Source organism: Diplotaxodon limnothrissa, linkage group LG10 (genome assembly GCF_057381915.1).
Source record: "Diplotaxodon limnothrissa isolate DT_005_m linkage group LG10, D_limnothrissa_male_GT1.1, whole genome shotgun sequence".
NCBI classification, from domain to species: domain Eukaryota; kingdom Metazoa; phylum Chordata; class Actinopteri; order Cichliformes; family Cichlidae; genus Diplotaxodon; species Diplotaxodon limnothrissa.
Window position 1 is genome coordinate 29,926,067 of NC_140605.1, and position 22,699 is coordinate 29,948,765.

At 40.5% G+C, this 22,699-nt stretch overlaps 2 protein-coding genes across 2 annotated transcripts in view; one reads left to right on the forward strand and one right to left on the reverse strand.

The window, feature by feature from the left end:
- emsy (EMSY transcriptional repressor, BRCA2 interacting) overlaps positions 1 to 9,983 on the reverse strand; it is a 28,432-nt gene extending 18,449 nt beyond the window's left edge. The window contains exons 1-12 of the mRNA XM_085364088.1: positions 9,763 to 9,983; positions 7,482 to 7,590; positions 7,282 to 7,381; positions 7,111 to 7,185; positions 6,609 to 6,784; positions 6,363 to 6,518; positions 3,165 to 3,424; positions 2,847 to 3,090; positions 1,250 to 1,468; positions 824 to 970; positions 389 to 562; positions 181 to 317 (exon numbers count right to left, since the gene is read on the reverse strand). Of these exons, the coding sequence (XP_085220214.1) occupies positions 181 to 317; positions 389 to 562; positions 824 to 970; positions 1,250 to 1,468; positions 2,847 to 3,090; positions 3,165 to 3,424; positions 6,363 to 6,518; positions 6,609 to 6,784; positions 7,111 to 7,185; positions 7,282 to 7,381; positions 7,482 to 7,587 (1,794 nt within the window). The 5' untranslated portion in view covers positions 7,588 to 7,590; positions 9,763 to 9,983. The remainder of the gene's footprint in view (positions 1 to 180; positions 318 to 388; positions 563 to 823; positions 971 to 1,249; positions 1,469 to 2,846; positions 3,091 to 3,164; positions 3,425 to 6,362; positions 6,519 to 6,608; positions 6,785 to 7,110; positions 7,186 to 7,281; positions 7,382 to 7,481; positions 7,591 to 9,762) is intronic.
- Positions 9,984 to 11,466: 1,483 nt separating this feature from the next.
- Positions 11,467 to 22,699, forward strand: part of arhgef12b (Rho guanine nucleotide exchange factor (GEF) 12b) — a 46,561-nt gene continuing 35,328 nt past the window's right edge. Inside the window, exon 1 of the mRNA XM_085364701.1 lies at positions 11,467 to 12,135. Coding sequence (XP_085220827.1) covers positions 12,104 to 12,135 — 32 coding nt within the window. The 5' untranslated portion in view covers positions 11,467 to 12,103. The remainder of the gene's footprint in view (positions 12,136 to 22,699) is intronic.

Genomic DNA, 22,699 nt, shown 5'->3' on the forward strand with positions numbered 1-22,699 from the left:
CTCATATGTTGGTTACACAAGCATTTTATATTATTGATATTAAATATTACATAATGTTGAATTAAGCTCTAGACAGACAGACTAATCTTTCTCTCTTGTATAAAAAAAAAAAAAAAAAAGGTTAACTGCTCCTATGAGTTTAGCGCACGTGTGAGAATGCTATCACGCTCATCAACTGACCCCAGCATTTAACAGCGTGGTGACCACATTCTTGCCGGGCAGTCCCTGGATGGTCGCTCCTTTGCCCGTGGTTTTCTGCACCACGATGACGTTGGGCTTGGAGGTCATGGGGATGGTGGTGATCTTAGTCGTCGTGCCTGCAGCGGACGAGAACTGATGAGAAACTTGCACTGAACGTAGAAGCGCTCTAGACCTCCCTCTGACTCACCGGACACGATGTTGCTGCTGATGATCTTTCCTCCCAGAGTGGCCAGAGACTTGGGCACCACGGTGATGATGCTGCCGCTGGTGGTCTTGACGTAAGTGGTCCCGCCACTGGAGGCTGATATTCTGGCCCCGATGTTGGGACTAACAGTGGGTCTCGTGTAGGTGGTCTGGGTAGCTACACGAAGGAATACAGAATTACTGTTGTCCACCTTAAAGATATCGACAGGAGCGTCTCCATCGAGGATTAAATTAAGCTGCCACATTACCGGTGAGATAATTAACTCCGTTTAAATAGTCTATGATTAAATCTGAATGACAAAGAGTCACAGGTGTCATTACAGTTTTACTCTGGTCACAAAGACGACCTTTAAGTTACACGCGATCTCTCCTTTCCTGGATCAGATGTGGAGTTTTTGATCCCCTCGCCCCCACTCACCTGTGGGCTGAGTGACCAGCTTTGTGGTCATGATGGCTCCGTTGCTACTGACAACCATGATGGGAGAAGAGCTGCTGCTGGACAAAGCCGCCGAAGGCTTGGGCAGGATTTTGCTGGGCTGCACCTGCTGAGTGATGATCTTCACCCCTGCACACAAACCACACATTAACAAACAGTGCGGTCGTATCACGATATTCACTTTCTAAACAGATTCACTGTCGTGCTTTGTTTCTTTTCAAACAGCTGTGCGTCATATGAAAGAAAATGGTTAACCACCAGCAAAAGGCAAAAAAAAAAAAAAAAAAAAGATATGAGCTTATTTTGTGAAATAGATATAATACAGGTATTGCAAACAGCACGTGGTTAAAATGAAATAAAATGACAGAACTGAAACACAAACACACAATAAAGGCTCGTCATGGTTACCGGACTCTTGTTTGATCTGAATGGTGGGCTTGGCTCCCGGTGAGGAGGTGGTGGTCTGGGTCTGACCGACGTTGGACGCTCCTAAAGGCGAGCTCTGCTGCAGCTGTTTGGGTGACTGTTGTTTGGGGAACTGGGCCAGGATCTGAGTGGGTGAGGCCATTAGTGTCTTCGGTGAAGGAAGTCTGGCTGTAGAGACCTTCACTCCAGCTGAAACTCCACCTGCAACCGACAACTTTGACGGTAAGATACAAAACCTAACAGGTGACGTCCCAGAGAAGGTTCCTCCCCCTCATGTCTAATGTTATGTTTGCAAAACTAGAAGATTGAACATTTAAGAGAGATTATCTGGTTAAAATCATATTAAAACCCACGAGCTTAAATCTTTTTACACTAATGACTCAAAATCATTTTAATCAGTAAAGTATCATTAACATTATTTTAATGTGTTTTCACAAAAAACTATTTTACAAAGGTTAACTTAATATTACTTTGTCATGTCTATCCACTTATACTAATACTGCCTTTTTCCCTCTCTTGAGCAACTAAGCTGTTGATAACATGACAGTTTTGAGTCTTTATGGCATGCTGACATTAAGCAATTAAGGCCAGATACACCATGAAAGGTGGAAGACACTCGAAGAATTCAATTGGATAATTTGCCAAAAGCAAGGATGGTGGTAAAAATAACTTTTGGTGCAAGGTGGAAACTTTTTAAGGATTTTTTAAATCAGATTTTGTAGATCTATATGTGCAGTTTGAAAGTCCTGGTGACCGCTTTTAAATAATGTTTCTGAATGGAAAGACTTGCTTCTAGAAGATGATGGATCGTATCAGATTATATAACCCAGGCTTGGCCAGCTCCAGGCCTCGAGGGCCAGTGTCCTGCAGGTTTTAGATATTACCCTGGGTCAGCACACCCAAATCCAATGATTAGTTCATTGCCAGGTCTCTGGAGAACTTCAAGAGATGTTGAGGAGGTAATTTAACCATTTAAATCAGCTGCGATGGATCAAGGACACATGTAAAACCTGCAGGACACCGGCCGGCACTGGCTTGGACACCACTGATATAACCGATCCAGTGATTTCAGCTCGTACTGGAAAGATAAGGTACGTCCCTAACAAGTAATAGTAGTACTCTACTGCTAGAGTAGTAAATGAACAGAAATGAAATCAGCAGCTATATTAATAACTACATAAACTGAGTCATCAAGAAGTCAGAGTTTTACTGCTTTACCCTAATATTTGACATATTTATTCACTCAAATTTATTTTTATAAATTTAATTAGCTGAAATGTTAAGTTGTTATTCTCTGCTGCCCCCAAGTGGACAAAACAGTTAATAATACAGCTTTAAATTCATGTGTCGTATCATGCAATCCAACCTACAAAGCACTGGAGTTTAAAGGCACAGAGCCATGGAACAGTACAACCAAACTGAATAATTATCATTGAGAATAATCTGGTGTTTTTTTGATTCACTAACTAACTAATTTATTTTGAGCCCTGCTGTTCTCTTGGCACCTTTGGGAGCACACGTTTTTGTTTTGTCTGAAGATGGACCTGGCAGAAAAACTGAGCACAGAGGAGGAACCTACACGGTGTGACCGTCGACATGACCGCTGATGGTGTGGAGGAGACCACTGTGGTCACAGCGATGGTGTTGGGGTTCGTGGAAGTGCTGGAGCTGGCTGGAAAAACCACCGTCTGCTTTTGTGTGGGTGTGGTCAGCACAGAGGTGGACCCCAGCTTTGACACAGCGGTGGCGTTGTTGTGGGCGTGGGACTTGGACAGGATGTTGGGCACGAAATTGGAACTCGGGGAAGTCGTCACGATGATCACCTGTTGAAACACGAGACGTTTAAACTCAGAAGCAGCGTCTAGAGAGACGAGCCGAGGTAGGGTTCGACTGTCACCTTCTGCGTGGTGGTGCTGGTCGTCTGGATGGTGGGCTTGGTGAAGGTGATCTTGACGGGGGACAGGTGAGGCGGTAAGGAGTTGGCGATGCTCTGCATGATGCTGCTCATCTTGGGGCTGCCGCTCACGGGCACCGTGATGTTCTTGGATACCGGCGGGGACACCTTAGTAACTTCTTTCAGCATCACCGGAGACGAGCTGGACGAGTTCGTGCGCCTTCGCTTGCGAGGCTTCTCGTCCTCATCGGAACAACTAACACCTGAAAGGCGAAATCAGCGGGAAAAATTAAGGATGACTGAGACTGTATCACTGAGTAGGGATACACTTGAGGATTTTGCTTTTTAATTGCTGATAATCAAGAAGTACTAACTGCGATCAAGACAAGATGACTGAGATTAAATAATAAATCAGTCAGCAGAATGTTATTCAGTCTATTTCACTGACTGTACTTGGCTTGTGACAGAAATGTAACATTAAACCCTAAAATAAAAGAAAGTTTATGGGGTAAAAATTATGAATTAACAACTACCAGTAAAAATCCTAATCTGCAAATTTCTACACAGTTCTATAACTTAACTCATTCATAAATCAAAACCTCTTAATTACATCTTTAGTTCTAATGATGTACAGATGCTCTGTCTTCCGGTGCCTCATTCCCGCGCTACATTCTCCTGTCACACATTGTTTCTACCAGCTGTTTAATCGGCAGCAGATGCTGGTGGGATTGTCAAACCTGAGCCAACATGTCCTAACAGACGCCATGTTTAGGAAACTCAGATCTCACATTCCCAGCCAGTTTAGTCTGGAGTGTGGGGAGAGTATGTGAATCACTGGTGCTAAGAGAGACAGCAGTTTAAAATCACCTTGTAACAAACAGACAAGCATCGCAGTGCCCCCTTTAGGCTGAGCAGTAGATTTTTCTTTTTTTAAATATACAAACCACAGTCTCTCCCTCCTTATCTTCAATTCCAAACTCTATTATAAAAACATAACATGAAAGCTGAAGAAGAGTACATCCCACTCCGAGGTTAAAGAACGCATCAATAAAATGACATTTACTTCAAAGTTATTTAGACATTTTACTCAAAGACATCGGCACTCATTTAAATGAGAAACTGTTTCTGGAGGGCTGGAAATTTCTTTCAAGTCTGAACACGTTCACATGCAAAAGAAGTGATTTCAAGTGCAGCACCTCTCTGCCATCAGTTACAAGAAATAAAGCACTAAAGAACAGTGTTGGTCAAGTTACTTGAAAAAAGTAATCAGTAACTAATCACTGATTACTTCCCCAAAAAAGTAATCCCGTTACTTTACTGATTGCTTATTTTCAAAAGTAATTAATTACTTAGTTACTTTTTAAAAACACGATTTACAACCTGAATAGGTGATAAAGAAATAGATCTTTCAGCCCAATTCTACTTTTTCTACATAATCCATCATACAAAATGTAATCAAATGGAAAAGTCTCTTTTTAAAACTTGTTTTATCAGTTTTAATCTTTTAACTTTATGCATCAAGCAAAAATTTAATTATATGCAACATTCTCTGACTGGAAGAAATTAGTTTAACATTTAAACCTATTTTCTACACATTCCAGCACATAAAATTAAATATTTTTTGTGTTTACACTCACTCTTTCAAATAGATGCAAGTAAAACACAGCAGAAAATAAATACGGTCCTGTTGCTCTATTTTCACCTGTAAAGCAGGACTCCGGTAGGCGGAGGTTTACCCTGGTGCAGGTGTGCCGCGGTCAGTTGAAGAATCCGCGAGTTTCTCTGTGAGTTTCCCATCACGTCGTAGCTACTCGGTGCTTGCTTGGAAGTTTAGGGGTTTTTTCGCTGTAAAAAGAAGTTTTCTTCCCACGCACGATGGACGCTAATGTTTTTGTCACTTTTTATGGAATCAAACTCAAAGTAAGGTCAGTGCTTCCACACTTTAAACGCTGCACGCTCATACTCTCTCCCACAATCGATATGTGATCCATTGTTGATCTGCACACAGCTGTTGTCACTAACGGCGCACTCGCTTACGTCACTGTCATGAGACAGTCTCGCAAAAAATCACGGTTTTAGTAACGCAGTAACGCAGCGTTCCTACGGGAAAGTAACGGTAATCTAATTACCGTTTTTGCAATAGTAATCCCTTACTTTACTCGTTACTTGAAAAAAGTAATCAGATTACAGTAACGCGTTACTTGTAACGCGTTACTGCCCATCTCTGCTAAAGAATAAAGCTCATTATTTACATAGCACTAGCTTACAACAACAGTTGTCGCATGGGGGTTTTATAGTGTAAGGTAAAGACTGTACAAAGGTAAAGAGACAACACCAGTGAGCCAGCACTTGGCGACAGTGGGGAGGAAGAACTTTCTTTTTAAAAAGTGACTTTTGGTAGAAAGAGACTCGGGGAAGTTACGGGGAAACTGAGGAGAAGAAAAAGAGGCCAGATCAGCAAGTGGTGAGAAAAAAAAAATGTTCAGTGCATCATGGGAAATCCCCCAGCAGCCTGAGCCTACAGCAGCATAACTAAGGTTAACTAAGATTAAGCCCAATCTTAAAAGTAGAGAGACTGTCTGCCTCGTGAATCCAAACTGGGATCTGCTTCCATGAGGTCTGCTCTCAAATATGTCAAACTAATCATTTAAGGGACTATGTTTGTGAGTGTGAGGTTTGAAAGTTAATACAGAGTTAAAATTAAGCACAAAATCAGCAAAAATCTTCAGACTCATGTTACGGTTCAGTCTTCCCAACATCTCACACCCATCATTTGCCTCTTCCACTGAGCTCTTATAAACCGTCTAACAGAGAAGAAAAATACAAACTTACACCCAGCAAGTCAGCATATGAAGACAAACACAGACAAACCAGAAGGTTTGGTGACAACTGTGACAGAGAAACTGAGAGATCGCTGGGATCCTGCTGATATGTTAGAAAGGCTTTCTCTAACTGAGCACTTGTGCTGGTTTAAATAACACATATGTAAATAAAGGATGACAGTTTTGGTAACTTGTGTTATTTAATGACATGTTAATTAGCCATGCAGTTAGCCTCCTCCCTGAAAAGTATTTTTAATTTTACTTATATAGCAGCAAATCACAACAGTCGGCTCAAGTTATGTTGCTATTTATTATTTCCCTTTCATGTTGCTTCCGTCCAAAGCAAGAGAAAAGTTGATACGATGTTGCTGACACTCACTTTTCACATACACAGTGCTGCCGCTGGGCAGCACCACCACGTTGGATGAAGGGCTGGGTGGCCGTGGAGATTTCACTGTTGCTCCTATAGGGCCGCTGGTCGCCGTGGTGCTGGTGGAGGTGCAGGTGGTGCTCGTGTAGGAGTAGCACACCACGACTACAGGGAGGAAATGAAACACATCATTCAATGCCCAAAGTGTTTGAAAACAGCCAGAGTCCGATGCAAAGTGAATGTTTCTGGCTTTACCCTCTTTGTTCCCCGTTTCAGCTGGCAGCAGGAGGGAGGCGTTCTGATTGGCCGTGGCGCTGGCCACAGCGTTAGCTGTGACTGTAAAGGCCGTCTGGGGAACCAGCCTCGGCATCAAAGGAACAAGCCTCCGCCCTTCAATGGACCACTCAGAGGAGCTGTTTGGACCCGACATGCTGAAAAAGAAAAAGAACGGAAATCTGATTAGAGGACGGCACGAGAGGAAACGTTATAAGTCCTCAAAGTTACTCAGGCTCAGAGTCAGGGTACAACAAAGGCCTGTTTAAAACCTAAAGCTTTTATTTCCACATGCTTTCACTCCACACCTTACAGTTTGACAAGCACTGGAGCAGAGGTTGGTTAAATAAATAGCCAAATAGCTCATTGTTGCTAAAGTGAATGAGGAAAAGACTAATGAAAACTTTGAGGAAAACCTGAATACGTCCCTTTTGCTCTCCTCCACAGACATTACAGAGCTGGACTTAAACAGTCTCATACTTACTGATAAGCGATGGTGGTGAGGCGCTCATCGTTGACAGCCCTGCGGACCTCTGCGCGATGACGCTCTGTAGAGATGCTGTGAGGGCAAGGGTAAAAAGGAAAGGCTGGTTTTAAATAAACCTAACTCTGCAAGCAAAAATGAAAGAAACTATTTAAAAACAACAAATATTACCCGAGGATTTTAGTGAGCTCGCCCAGCAGATCCTTCTTGTCCTTTGTCAGGTCTCCTTGGGCTCTCAGAGCGCTGATGACCCCAGCGTACGCCTCCAGCTCTGCGACACACAAACATCAGTCTGTAAATGTTGCAGGTCTTTTGCACATGAAAGAGATTCAATCAGAGCCACTGATAACATTGCACTGCTTTGAGCTCACCCAGTTTCCGCAGAATTCTTTTGCACTCATCCCTGCCCAGGTCAAGGATGGTGGGCCACACCACCGGCATGGTACCAGCTAGCACTGGTTTCTCCAGCTGAATCATTGGCTAAGAAGACAGTAAGCAAGAAGGCAAGTTAGGACTCGATTTCCCATAAACCACAGTGCTTCATGGTTAAGCTCACCAGGCCCCGTGCACTCTTTCTTCAAGAGCTTCAGCAAACTGTCATTCCATGGAGGTAAATTGGACTCATCACGATATAACAAGCAGACTTTTTCCTGAATATAAAACATGTCAGCACAAAGAGTTTTACGACCAGGACTAGCAAAAATAAAACCGTTAAAACTATTTTTATACAGAATTTAATTTACTCAAGCGCAAATATATTTATGTTTATCGAATGGCCAAAAATAACAGGGAAACGCTAAGACTTCTAATAATTAAGGTAACACAGATTCTGTTTTATATGAACCATATAAAATAGGCCAAATCCTGATGAGGTCTCTGACGTAAACAAAGGGGACAGTCATTAAATGTGGAAATGAACCGCTTCTCCTTTGTTTCCCTTACATGTAGCGACATCTAAAAATCAATATGGGACAGATACCACAAATTTTAACAAAATAAATAACAATATTATAACAGTGACAACACAATGATTTGGAAATGGTCTCATATCTACATGGCACCTTTCTCTAGTCTTTCTCACTACTCCAAGCCACTGTAGCCGTACATCAATATAGTGCTTTATTCTTCAGTATTAAGCACTTTATCTACCTCACCAACTGCTCTAATATGCAAGTCTTTGGACAGTAGGATGAAGGTGCTGGACTATTAAAAAACACCAAATGTCAACACATGAAAAGGTGTGATAGTCCACCTTAGGTAACAGAAGAGAGTTAAGGGAAGCAAGTTCAACCTAGCCAGGCTTTCTTTGTGATAGCTGACTTGAAAAAGCGTCAAATCCAGATCAGAGATAACAACGAAGAGAAAATATAACACTTCTGGACCATTTTAAACTGAAACGCTGAACATAAGCTGCTCTTAATTAAGTTTTTCAGCACATTACCGTGGTGATCCAAGTAAGAAAAGACCCACCTTCGTAAGAATGAAAGCTATTAACCCCTTAATCTCTCTTCATACTACACTGCTCTCCATTGTATTGTGTTCATTTGACCTGCTACCTCTGCTCTTTGCTTAAATTTAATATAGGACTTTCAATATCCGGTCACAGGAGTATGTAAGAGTATGGAACTACATTTCTTTATTTCATTACATTTTAAGTTAAAGATTATATTTTTTTAAATTGTTTCATGTATGTGCCTTTTATTATGTGTATGCCCACTTAAACTGGATATATATTACTATATATAAATATATATTAGATACATGGCCACCAATTAGACAACCTATTCATATTAATAACAAATGCTATAATCTTAACAAATGGATTGCTTTGCAAATAAAGTAGAAGAAAAACCATTATCTTGTAATTTGCATTTCTAAAACAAATACTTGCACAAGTCTGAACATGCAAAACAGTCTGCAGTTAAGCAGTCTGCAACCAGCGACTGCACTTGACTCATTTAAAGCATGCATTGCCACATCAACACAGCTGTCAGTGGAAACAGGGATGTTCAGCTATTAGACAGACGTAGTTTAGTATCACATCTTTGGTTGGTTCATTTTACTCTAGAGCAAAAAAGCTGAATGAAGAGGCTCCAAAAAGTGTGCTTTCTGTCGGGGACTGTGTACGCCTCTCCCGGCTAGATTGCCCCAGACCAGCCCGCACAGATGTCAGTAAGAGCTGAACAGTTAACAGTCGGTGTTCCGCCCATCACCGGGCCTCTCAACCAGTAAACACTGCCAACAAAATACATAAAAATTCTTCTTTGGTTTAATCTAACTCAACCCTATTGCAGACTTTACATGCCGAAGAGCACTGAAGGTGCTAACACTTAGAAAAGGAAAGCGGTTTTCTCTCTGGGTCAGGCATTATGCTGTAAACAATGAAAAATGTTGCTGCTACATTTTCTGGGTCAATTTCTGTTAGTACGTCGCAAAACAACGGTGCATACCGCCTTCATCAAACTGCCCCGCGATGCTTCCAGTGCGGTGCAAATATGTCCAATAACCTCAAGATACATACTAGCATGCCCCCAGAATGAAGTACCAGTAGATGAGCATCATATTTAGTCATCTTGATGACAAAAACCTTTGCAGTGGATGCTGTTAGCTTAGCTTAGCAACCTAGCTGTTTCTATGAGCCAAACGTCTCACCGTCCGGTAGCAGTGCCACTTCAAGGCCTTCGGAAAGCCGCCATCCCAATAAACATGGCCGACCGCAAGACATTTAGATAGTTTACCACATCGTGAAGGAGATCTCTAGTGAAAGTGCCAAAGAAAACGGGAGCTAAGGTGCTAAAACAGCTGATCTGCCTAAATATGTGACAATGTTTACGTTGTCTGGTTTTTTTTTTAAGTATCTGTGGTTGGCCTGTGGACGGATGCCCTTCTTGTTCGTGTAACAATCCTTGTTGCTGCTTCTTCTGTACCAGTGCACTGGTGCCCCCTACAGGCGTTTGATTGTAAGTCCGCCAAAGACAGTTGATCAGCCAGTTTACAATGAACCACCTGTTCGAACCTGCACATTCAGATTAACAGTAACACATATAGTAATATATTAATATTCTATTGATATGAAGTACGCTCATGTCAGAAAACTTTACTGCAGAATAGCTCCAGACCTGCAGACATCAACTGACCCCTGCACTTTATGGTCCAGTTGCCTCTTTTGTATTGTGTGCATGTGCTACTTTGTGATTTGCCTAATGTTTATTTCTTTTTTTGTTTTTTAAGTAACAGTTTTAAGGGATGCTTGTGTAACATTTATTTAATCATACATGAATGTATGCATGTAGTTTCAACCTTGTTGCACCACACAGGAGTGGCTCAGTGACTCATCCCAATCTCAAACTGCTTTATTTCTAATGACAACAAAGATTTCTATTCTATACTATATTTTTACATGTCACTTGTTGTCACGTGTTGCTTTGTCAATTAATAGCGAAATATTGTAATATAATAATACTTTATGCACGGATCAGTAATTGTTCTGGAAACTAAATAAATCTGAATTGAAGTGGCAGCAAAAACTCGAGAACAAATAAAAATAGAAACCATTTAGATAATGCAAAACTATTAACTCTGGTATTAAGGATAACAGAATTTGATCCATTTACATTTGTCCAACCCATTTTACATTGTGGGTCACACAGCCCAGTTTTGTCTTAAGTAGTGTGGACCAGTGGCCCTTCTCTGTCAGTGTAAAGAAGTTTATACATATTTATATAAATATAGTTTATGGATTTAAATATGCAGAACGTTTTGAGTGTATGGATTATTAAAGCCAGGAGGTTCATAAAATAAAATGATTAATCAGCTAACAGATTAAAGCAGCTTAAGTATCAGACAGACCTGTTAGTTATTTAAAGGGATAATATTAAATGAGAAAACTCTCAGTGCGCTATATTCCAGTATATGCTGAGGAAATTAAGAAAAGAGGAAATTAAGTCTGCACCCCCAGAGCGCCTTCTTAATGTGCTCCAAGCCACGCTGAAATAAAACCGACATCCATGTATGGCATAAAATAGAAGCTAAACAAAGCAGCAGTTTAAATAGATGAAAACACGTAAAGACTTTTCTACATAATATCTGCAAAACCCGATCCTTTACAGCACAAATTGTGCTTGGGTAAAGTGTATCTGTGTGTAATCAGATTAACTTTAAGAGTGTGTTGCACAGAAAGTGATTCACTGTTAGATAAGGTAAAAACAAACAAACAAACAAACCCCACCATATTCGTTATAAAGCGTATAGTTTAGAGAACTCCGATGGGCTCCTAAACGCATCGTGATGGAAGGTGTGTTTTTCCTCCTCTTTTCACTTCTTTTTTGGGGAGGGGGCACAAAGCATTTCCTCTTTCCCAAATGCATCACACAGCAGAGCAACGACCGCGACTCTTCGCACAAATTAGCGATAAGATCGGCTGCGGGATGCCCCAGAAAGCACGAACCGTCCACATCCGCGCAGTGAACAACACCGGGACGTCGCGCAAATAAGAGGGGGGAAAAAGTTCATTTTGGATCCAGCAGCCAAAGTTTGACGTAATTCTCCCCCGGACACCAGGAATAGTCTGGAGTGTCATCATGGAAGTATTTCCTAAGGAAAAACAAGAGATTCTCTCTCTCTCTCTGAACTTGAAGGTAATCTGAGAATGTGAAAGCTGGGGAGAAAAACCAGTTTTTTTCCAGATGTCCATCTCCTGATGCAGGCAGCGGCTGCTTTCTGAAAGAAGCGAATTTCATTTCATCACTTCTGCTGGAGTTTAAACAGCTGGATCGTCCCATAGATACATAAAAACACACATCCTGTGTCTCCGAGGAGCTTTACTTTTGATTTTTAAACCTTCATGCTGGATGTAAAGACTAGGCAGCGTTTCGGGGACGTGCATGGACGCGTAGGAGACGAAATGAAGAAGCAGTTTTAGTACAGAAGAGTCGGGAGTTATGATGGTAATGTTGTTTGGGTGAAGCCGTCGGAAACTCACAAGGGAAGCCCAATGAGTGGCACACAGTCAACACTCGCTGACAAGTAAGTTCGCCACTCTCTCTCACACTCTCATTCTCTGCGTGTCTTTATTTGTTGCTTAATTTTGGCTTACGTGCTGACGAATGGGTTTTCGGGTCAGTTTTGTGAATGGAAAGACACCTTAGTGCACCACACCCGATTCCATTAAAAAACACCTGATTTTAAAATATATTCCCGGCTGGAAAACATAAACAACACATAATCGGATTGGATTATTTGTATTTTAGTTTCGTATTTTTTTTTGTTAATTCGGCGATTTAATGATTCAATTCATCTATGTATTTTAATGCTTAGACTTTTTTATTTTAATGCTTATTTTAAATATAAATTAAAAGCTGGATTTTAATACACTTAAAGTTGTTTCATCTACTACTTGGACTGCCGAACAAAGCACACGGCTTTGATGAACCCTTAAGCAACTTTAATAATCTCACAGCAACGTTATCCAGGTAATAACGACAGGGAAAATCAAAATTTACAGTTTTCTCAGTGGAGTTCATGAACAGGTCCATTGTAAAACTAATTGGCCACAGAACTGGGCAGGGTTTTCCCCTGTTTGACTCCAGAATATGACTGTCAGAGTTGAACCAGAAGAGGGATATTTCGTGGTGCTGCTATGTTTTCAATTAGTTGTCTCTAATATATTGCTTAATTTGAGAGTTTCCTGAGTATTTTTGTTGTATACTCTTGAAAGGCATCCATTAGTACTTGTTCAGTGAGTCAGCATGTTTTCTAGGATACACACAGGAATCACCACCAGTCACTGGACCTTCGACATCTCCAAATCCTTGACTAAAGTCACATGACTTCAATACAGGCAGGGAGTTTCACTGACAGGCTGTAGCAAAGGGAAGCAGGTATAATGTATTAACCCCCACCCTTATTAATCACTGATAACAACCTCAAATAAAGAATCAATCATTATTTTATGTTTTCATGTTGTTCGGTGCAGAGGCGGAGCCAGACATTTGAAACACCCGGGGCTTAGCCCAAAGAGTAGTATGCATGTGGGATTTTTTTTTTGTTTTTTTTTTTGGGGGGGGGGGGGGGGGTGTAGAAATGACTGAAAGATTAATAGGCTCTGTTCAAAAAAGAATGACTTCATATAGGGAAAAATATATATCACATGTGCAGGACACCTTAAACTAGTTTTTTAATTAAGCAGCAAGGCAGAACAAGGTCAGGGCTGCATCAAGACACGAGGACTAAACCCCAATTCAACCAGACCCAGAACTGATCCAGAATTAAAACAGGACTACAACAGTTCAAAATCAGGACTACTGAGGACTTAACCAAGACAGAACCAGACTCAGAACTAGATGATAGCACTAAAAATCATCATAGACCTGCACTACACTTATTTTTTTAATTCTACCAAAGTCCACTATTTAGATTGAGAAAAGTTTATATAATTATTTAGCCTTGTTGTGCAAACAAGCCTGCAGAACTTAATAAATACAGAATTTGAAAAATAACAAACCTAAAAAGAAACACTAGGTACGAGATACATGAGGACCTGTCTGTCCTCGTTCTCCTCTCTCTCCCTCTTTGTGCTGACAATCATCAAATATACAGTTGAAACCAGATATTTACTCTTCAGATAAAAACACTTTTTTAATTGTAACATCAAATCAGACTAAATGTTTATTTCTTTAGATTGATAAATATAAAAACATATTTGTTAACTTTAAGAGTAAAGAGAGAAACTATCTGTATTTCTTAATTGCAAATGGCACCAAATTGTATTCAAATTGAGCCACACTTATGGAGCTCCACAGTTCTTTTCCTGGTGTTTTGGTTGATATCTCTTGATTTTCCCATGTCAAAGAAACAGGCTCTGTGTTTTGCCTTATATGCATCCACAGCTGTGCCACCAGTTTACTCACATGGACTCTACTAACCTATCAGAAGCTTCTTCAGCTCAGAATGGAATCGTCTGGAGTTTTCTTATTAATTAACAATAAATTTAGTGTACATGTACTCCTAAATTTGATGAAAGTGATAAAAATAGCTCTGTCTCTCTTTATTCTGAAATTTAACTAATTCAAAATATATTTCAATATTTATCTAAAACAAAAGTTTACTCTAAATTGATGTTGTACAGTAAAAATGTTTTATGTTTTCTCCCTAAAGTGTATGTAAATATCCGGTTACAAATGTGAATATCCTGTGTACTGAAATCCCTCTTGTTTTGCATAGAAATATACTGAACAACATACAAAGCATAATATATAAAATAACATTTACCTGAGTTTTTTCTTTGAAAGAACCCTCGAATGTCCATTCTTATGTTTCAGTACATAACTGAAACCGATTTAGTCAGGGAGGGTAAGAACTGAAAATATGAAATAAACACACGTAAGCTAAGACTCTCTAAAAAAAATAGCATTTGTTCGGCTTTTCATTTTGCCATTTGTTGATTCACTTGAAGAGCAAGTAACGTAATATTGGTCAAGTGATCAGTTTCATATCAATCTTTCGTGATGCACCGTCATATTTACATTATTTGTACGGTACGAATGATTTGCTTTGGTACCTGGTCAAACTTAAGCTCTCCTTAGTATGGTTGGCTCCGTCTCTCCAACAGCGCACTCACGGGCAGCAGCTGCCCCGCCCCCTCGCTCAGTCGCTTAGTGCCTGAGCTTGGATCATACCAATATCAGGGGGGGATTCACGCACAGTCGTAAATTCCCACAGTGTGCACTATGTGCTTCGAATATTGTGTGTACCTTTTGTTTTATACAGTTGTCAGCCAGGCATCTAACTATGAAAAAATTACACTCCAAAATACCCCGGGCTTCTGACAAAACAACCCGGGCTTAAGCCCCGTAAGCCACCCCCACGCTCCGCCCCTGGTCAGCATGTTTTCTAGGATACACACAGGAATCACCACCAGTCACTGGACCTTTGACATCTCCAAATCCTTGACTAAAGTCACATGACTTCAATACAGGCAGGGAGTTTCACTGACAGGCTGTAGCAAAGGGAAGCAGGTATAATGTATTAACCCCCACCCTTATTAATCACTGATAACAACCTCAAATAAAGAATCAATCATTATTTTATGTTTTCATGTTGTTCGGTGTCTTCCTTCTCTGAGATAGAAACATTACAGGCTGACTTTGACTCACATTCAATCCCATATAAGCTATTTCTGTATTTGTTTTTCTTACACTTTGCAGTCAGGAGTTTTCTTTGAGGAAACTATTGAATAAAAGCACACATGACTGCCTTGGAGAGTCAAACAAAGTCATTTGATTTCTCGACCTTCAGCCTGCAGGAAGGACCCAGTCAGTCGACTGCTTTGCTGGTTTTTTAAGACAACGAGTCTCTTCTGTGTTCATATCTGCTTAATGATCATACAATCTTAATGATTCTTAATAGGCCTTAGAAGAGAAAGCCTGCCAAAATATGACTCATAAATCATACAGACTGAGTCATGTAACTCAGTCTGTATTTGAAACTAGGACTGTCCTGTATAACTATTAACATTGACACAGGTGTTCTTTTTTTAAATTAAACTAAGGCGCTGGTTAGCCTAGTTTAGCACAGTAGCTAAAAGTATCAGGAAATTGCTTATTCTGGTCTCGCTCCGACACAAAGGTACCAAATGTGCTAATGTCACTGTTAAAATAATGTAGAGAAATGGTTAGTAATGCATTTTTAGTTGTGTGTAAATTTATTTAGAGATATGCAAGATGTTTATTTGTTGGAGATCTTGATGAATGAGCGATATTTGGAGGTCTCTGTAGGCCAGGGGTGGGGGAACTCCAGGCCTCAAGGGTCTTGCAGGTTTTAGACGTGTCCTTGATCCAACACAGCTGATTTTAATGGCTAATTTACCTCCTCAACATGTCCTGAAGTTCTCCAGAGGCCTGGAGTTCCCCACCCCTGCTGGAGGCCTTTTTGATTTGGAGGAACCCTGGCTAGCTTGTTGACATCACCGAATCGTTGGTGAGCGGTCGCTGGAGTTTGCGGGCTGTCATCAGGTGAAATCAGTCAGGAAGAGGGTGTTGAACCAAAAACCTTCAAGTGATTGGTTTGGTTAGTGGCTCACTGGTCCAGCTGCCTCTAGTTTGCATCAAAGGCTTTCTCCAGATATTTGCTATTTACTCTCAGGGGTGTAGTGAAACTTCAGAAAGTGCCACACAAACTGGATGACGTTGATGGTTGCCACGGGAACACGGATGAGCCCAGAGGCCTGCATGACTGGGGCCCTACACACAGCTATAGAAGAAGTGATTATCAATCTTCTTAGTTCACTCTGGATGAAACTACTTAAGAGCATGTCGAGAAATGTTGTCTAAAACCACCACAATGATGTTTATCCATTAAAAAAAACAATCAAGTCCAAGATTGCTGGAACTATAACCACAAAAAGCAGTTTGGTTTTAATAAATTCTGATCTTCGCTGAGATCCTTTAGATATAAGCCGCTTAGTTCATGATGAATATGAGGTCATTGTTTATTACATTTTTAAACTAGTTAGCAGCTTATAATAATAATAATAATAATAATAATAATAATAATAAACTTTATTTATAAAGCACACTAAAAAACCAAGGGTATACCAAAAGGCTTGACAAAATAAGATAGGAAAAAAAATTTGGGAGAGGGAAAAGAGAGAGAGAAAGGACCCGGCACGTATTAAATATAAAACCATGAGATTCATAATACATAAAAGTTGCAGAGATAATGATGATGTGCTGCAGAGATTTGCAAATGATGTAGTTGCTATTATTTGCATCAGCTTTACGATGATAGCAGTTTCAACTAACATGTGTGTTTGTTTGTTTGTTTGTTTGTTTGTTTGTTTTTCTTGGATAACGTTTTGGCACACATTGAGCACCATATAGGCCAATAATGATAAATCTAAATATGAGCCAGTGTTGCTTTATTTAAATTGGTTGACCAAAATACTGATTGGGTCTAATATGGAAATATCCATGCACCATATTTTAAATAACTGTTATGTGAAGGGAAAAAAACTCATCAACTTTAACAACAGCGCTATAAAATAATAGTAATTATAAATTTTGATTAAGGACACGTGGAAAAAGTGCAGACCTCGATCAAGAATGAAAATTCCCTCCACAGGGAATAAATTATAAAAAGCAATAAATTCTCTGGATCCAGAAGAATATCTCATTTGTTGAAAACATAAAAATGATGTTTCCTCGTTTTCTTATTCAAATTTAATATGTTACAACTTTTATTTCTCCTCGGATGTCATGTTTGATAGTGATCTCAGGACTCACTAAACCATCGTGAGTAGTGATGGGCGGTGTCTATGAAGGGTGGGGGACGTGATCAATTCAAACTTGTGGTCAACACTTACAGGGATTTCCTCATTTAAGGGAAAGGGTTACCCATGCTTGTCTTTGATGGACACATGCTCATCTGCTCAGTACTTCACTCATCACAGACCTGTTGTTGCTCAGGCTCGTGTGGCTGAACGCCACATGACCCTCTAAGAATTTAGACCTGGACGCCACCATCTCGAGTAACTAGTTAGCATGTTGTTCATTATAACCAGACAAATCGCTCTACCACTGACTAGCTGTCCTCCACCACCACCACCACCACCACCCAGTGCAGTGACTAGTAACAGCATTCCTGGTTTGAACCTGCGGGGCAGCTTCAGTGTGGAGTTCACATGTTCTCCCTGTGCCTGCATGGACTCTCTCCTCCCACAGCCCTGTTAGGCTAATTTGTGTATCTAAATTGGGCAAAGCTGTGAATGTTTGCCTGTCTCTACGAGACCTGCCCAGATTGCATCACTCTTGGATAAGCGGTAAAGAAAATTGAGGGGTAGCCTAACAAACAAAGAAACAAAGAAACCCAACCAATTACATAACCTTCTTGGCAGAGGTAATGGATGAAAAATATTGTATTGATTAACGAATAAGCCCTGACAGTATCATTTCCTCTGGACAGCTTCATCTAATGATCTCACGTTCACTCTCTGCCTCATCTTTATGGAAGAGCTACAACTGGAAACGTGACACTGATCATGTCTTTGTCTATATTAATTATTTACCAGCCTCTAACTGTAGAAATGGTAGTGCGCTGTGTATTTGAGGTCTTTGTTATCTGTGTTTTCATGAAATTCTTGCAGATTAGACGGCTTTGAATGGGACTGCTGCCGTCAGATGTTTGCTCGATGTCGTGCGATGACAAAGTGTCCGTCTGTCCCTCGCATACACACCTCTTTGTTGATATAATTTGTTTTACTATCTTAACAATACATGCACATTACTACATTACTGAAATGGCTCGTCATTGCCTGGTAACAAATGTGCCAACTCCAGCAGTGGTTGTGTCACGGCCTGGGGGCTGTCCAAGTGTTTCTCAGCGAGAAGAATTCAGCCCCCCCTTTGCAAGGTTTCTGGTAACATTTGCGATATTTTACGGTCTTGATGGGACACGTTCTCCCATCTGCCTCGCCTTGCAGAAGAAACCAAAACCATCCTCTTTCCTGAGGTTAATGAGTCTTGCTGGGCTTCAGGCGCAGGCACAGCTTCCTGCAGGTTGGACAGAAGCGGTAAGCTTTTAGACCTACAAAGGAATTGTTTATTACAGCTGGGATGGATCGGAAATATGGCTAAAAACAAGTCGGCAAAGGAAATAAACTCAGACAAACAGGTTAGACAGATTAATTAAAAAAAGAAAAGAAAAACAGTGAAATAATGTCTTTTGTAAACAGTGTTCACAGTTTGTAGATGTGCTTCCTTGTTCAAATTTGATCCATCCTGCTTGTCATACGTGTGCATGTGCAATGAGGCGTCATCACTTTTAGTTTTATCTCCACATGGTTTAAACTGTTTGGATAATCTGGTGGTTTGTTTATCAGACTGCTGCTGGATATACTGAGGTCAGTCGGTTTTGTGGAGAATGATATTGATAGAATTTAGAGGACTGTTTGTAAAATGTAAAGATGCAGTTCTTTCTTTTTTTTACTTTAACAAAAATTGAATGTTGAGGAGAAAAATGCTGCAGGTAGGAACAGTGTTCTTCATGGCGTAAGCATGCACGATTGTCTCCATTTACCTGGATAATAAGGTCAATCTCATACCACTACCTGGGCTCTGACGCTAGTGAACGTTAGTTGCTGGTACAAACCTGATGAAAAGGACATCAAAAGCTAAGAACATGCAAAGGCATGTAAGTCTGTCCCACTGACTTCCTGTAGAGCAATGGTTTCCACTGGTTTATCTTGGGATTCAGTCATTAGTCAAATATACACCTGCACATAGGTTTATGAGTTCTTGGTTAGCAGTTTATAAAAATCCTTTAGGAAAAAAAACTTCTATTAAAGATAATCCCCGTCTGTTGGCGCACGGCGATTGTGGGATTATGAGGGCGAGACGCATTAAAAGCCCCTGTTGACAGCGATCAGGTTAATAAGGGAGAAACGTATTAGTTTCACGATAGGGACAAGTCACAACTAACCACCGGTGTGGATGACACACCGCCTAATGAAGAGCATACAAAAAACCTTAGACAGCATTGTGAAAGCTACTCGTCTCATGGCTTCAGCTGTCAACAGCTCTCAGCCCAGGAACGTCATCTGCTGCGAGAAGTTGGTGTCGAGATCTAACATCTCGTCTCACACAAATGTGCTCTGCTAAATAAATAAATAAATAAAGCACTGTGTCTGAGTCTGCTCGCTGAACTGCACAAAAGTGCTTGGTAGGTATGTGCTGGTGGAGTTCCTGACACTCAGATAACTGTCACAGAATTTCCTTAAGGATTAATAAAGTATTCTGATTCTGATTCTGATGATGAGCTTGAGCTTTCAGATGACATACAGTCTATTTTCCACAGATATGATTACAGATACTCCTCAAAACTTTGGCTTTATCTTTGATGCACTTAAAAGTTGGAAAAAGGCTGCAGAGGCGAGATCAGGGAAGCAGTAGGATGCAGGAAGGAGGAGGTCAGACTGCATATTGTCTTTGTTGGAAGCTCATTTCAGTGCAGTTTCTAAATGCTCCCCGCCCCGTACTGTAAACCTGTCAGAGATTTTTTTGCTTTTTGCTTTTTTGTGAGTTTAAGTGATGCTGGTGTGGAGAATGAGTTATAAACCCAAACGCTTTGTTGCTCTGAACAGCTGTGTTGCTCTTTGTCAAACCGTTTTGCTGATCTATGGGTCCCCCCCCCCCCCTCGCCTCACTGCCCTTTACCACCAGAGCCCAGACAGGAAGTGGTGACATCATTGCTAAACAATGTCCATCAGGCCCTTCCTGACTAAAACTCTGCTGGCGACACATCAGTGCAGGCTGACTACCAGCCGGACAGAGATCACGACATTTACAGTGCAAGAGCTTGCTAATAGAAACTGGAAAACCGCTGGGTTTCCCTGACTGTAAGTTGACCTGAGATAGGATACTATATTAATGCAAGTTAAACAAACATAATATCCACAGGGAAGGTAAAAAGAGGCTATTTTAAAAATATATTTATAGGATCTTGTTGGATAAATAAGCCAACATTAAAAGGGTTTGAAAGGAACTTTATTAGTTACACCATGAGGTTATCAGGTTGAACCCCTTCATGCCTTTAGAACAGCTTAATTCTTCATGGCATAGATTCAGCAAGGTGATGGAAACATTCCTCCGAGATTGTGATCCATATGATATCCACATGATAGCATCACACGGTTGCTGCACGTCCGTGATGCTAATCTCCTGCTCCACCAGATCCCAACGATGCCGTTTGAGTCCAGTGAACTCATTGTCATGTTCAAGAGAGCAGTTTGAGATTATTTGTGCTATCCTGCTGGAAAAAGTCATCAGAAGAAACTCACTGGAGATGGCAACAGTATCCTAGTCTTCTATTGTCCAATTTTTGGTAGCCCTGGTGAATTATAGCCCTGTTTTTTTTTTTTTTTTAGTTTTTTTTTTTTTTACTTGGCTGACAGGAGTAGTACCCAGTGTGGTCTTCTGCTGCTGCAGCTCATCTACTTTAAGATTGTGCATTCAGTGATGCATACTTTGGTTTTAATGAGCTGCCTTCCTAACAGGCAGAGTGATCTGGCCATTACCCTCTGACCTCTGACATCATCAAGGCATTTTCACCAGGGGACGTGCTGCTCACTGGTCATTTTCTCTTTTTTAGACCATTAGAGATGACATTGTGGGAACCATCCCAGTAGATGAGCAGTTTCTGAAATACTCGGACAGTGCAGCAGTTAACTTCATGTTGTTCTTAATGCATGCAAGCATCAAAATTGGCACGCATACCGTGTCCGAACAGGAATAAACACACATTTTAGCACGTGTAGCCATGTAAATACATATATTTGACCTTTTATAGTAAATGTGGCTGAAACACACAGCTTATTTCTCACTGCTGAGTTCATTATGAAGTTAGTCCACATGATCAGTTTCTTAATAAACCCTGAGATTATGCAATAATTTGTCTTGTCACCTGAGGACAAACAGCTAAAAATTATATGTGCCTTTACCTTTACACGTATAATTAATGTGTTAATGTGTTTTATTTTATCCAGCTAGGGTCTGGAAGAAGGAACAAAAAGTCACCTTTCTGAAGCTCTGTTTGAAATTCAGCAGGTCATCCTGACCAAGTCCACATGCCCAGATACACTGAGTCGCTGCCACGTGATTGGCTGATTAAATATTTGCTTTGCTGAGCAATTCAACAGGTGTACCTAATCAGTAATCAGTGAGTGTACTCTCCCTGTTTTTTTTTAATGCAATCATGATTTGTGAGGCCAAAATGTACCTTTTGTGGTACCTGAAAATAATAAATTAAGTCTTTATTATTTAAATTATACATACACTACAGATTTAGTCCTTATATAGTGCTGGGTGAGTCTGTTTAATATTAAAACATCCATTTGAGGATGACTGGATAATCTTTAACAGCCCTTGTCGAGCGTTTTGATTGGATCGCTGCTGGAAGTTCACAAGCTTCTATTGAATTTGGATGTTTGTGGAGGGAGCCAATAATGTCACATGGAAATGCAGAGTGATTTATTAATGGAGCAGGCATGATAATATTCATTTTGGAAAGAGTTGTTGTTTTACTTATGGAGAATTGATCTTACTAATGATCTTTGTCTGTGCATTTGTTCTTTTTTCCCCAAGGCAGCGTTCATGTGAAGGTGGTCCTTTCTGTTTAGTCCAGGATCCTTGAAATAGAGGGATTGGGGGGATGAAAATCAAATGAGTGATAGAGAAAAATAAAATTAGAAAGGCCATAACATATCAGGGATTCCACCCTGAGTTAGTGACACTGATGTCATAGAAATAGGGCCATCTATGAGCTTTGCAGAGGGTGCATAGGTCCTTCAGTGACACTTTATTTTATTTTGGCATCATCTCTCCTGTTGCTAAATATCAACTTTTTCACTGGGAAGTAGTGGGTTTGGAGCTAGTTTTGGTCTTTTTATAGGCTTTGTTGAAATAAATAAAATATTAATAAGTATTGCTAACTTTATCCCTCAACAAAAAACAGTGACAGCCCAAACCAACTTAAATATCTCACTTTATATGAGACAGAGAAGCTCAGAGGGATATCAGCTGTGCCATCAGCAGATGTG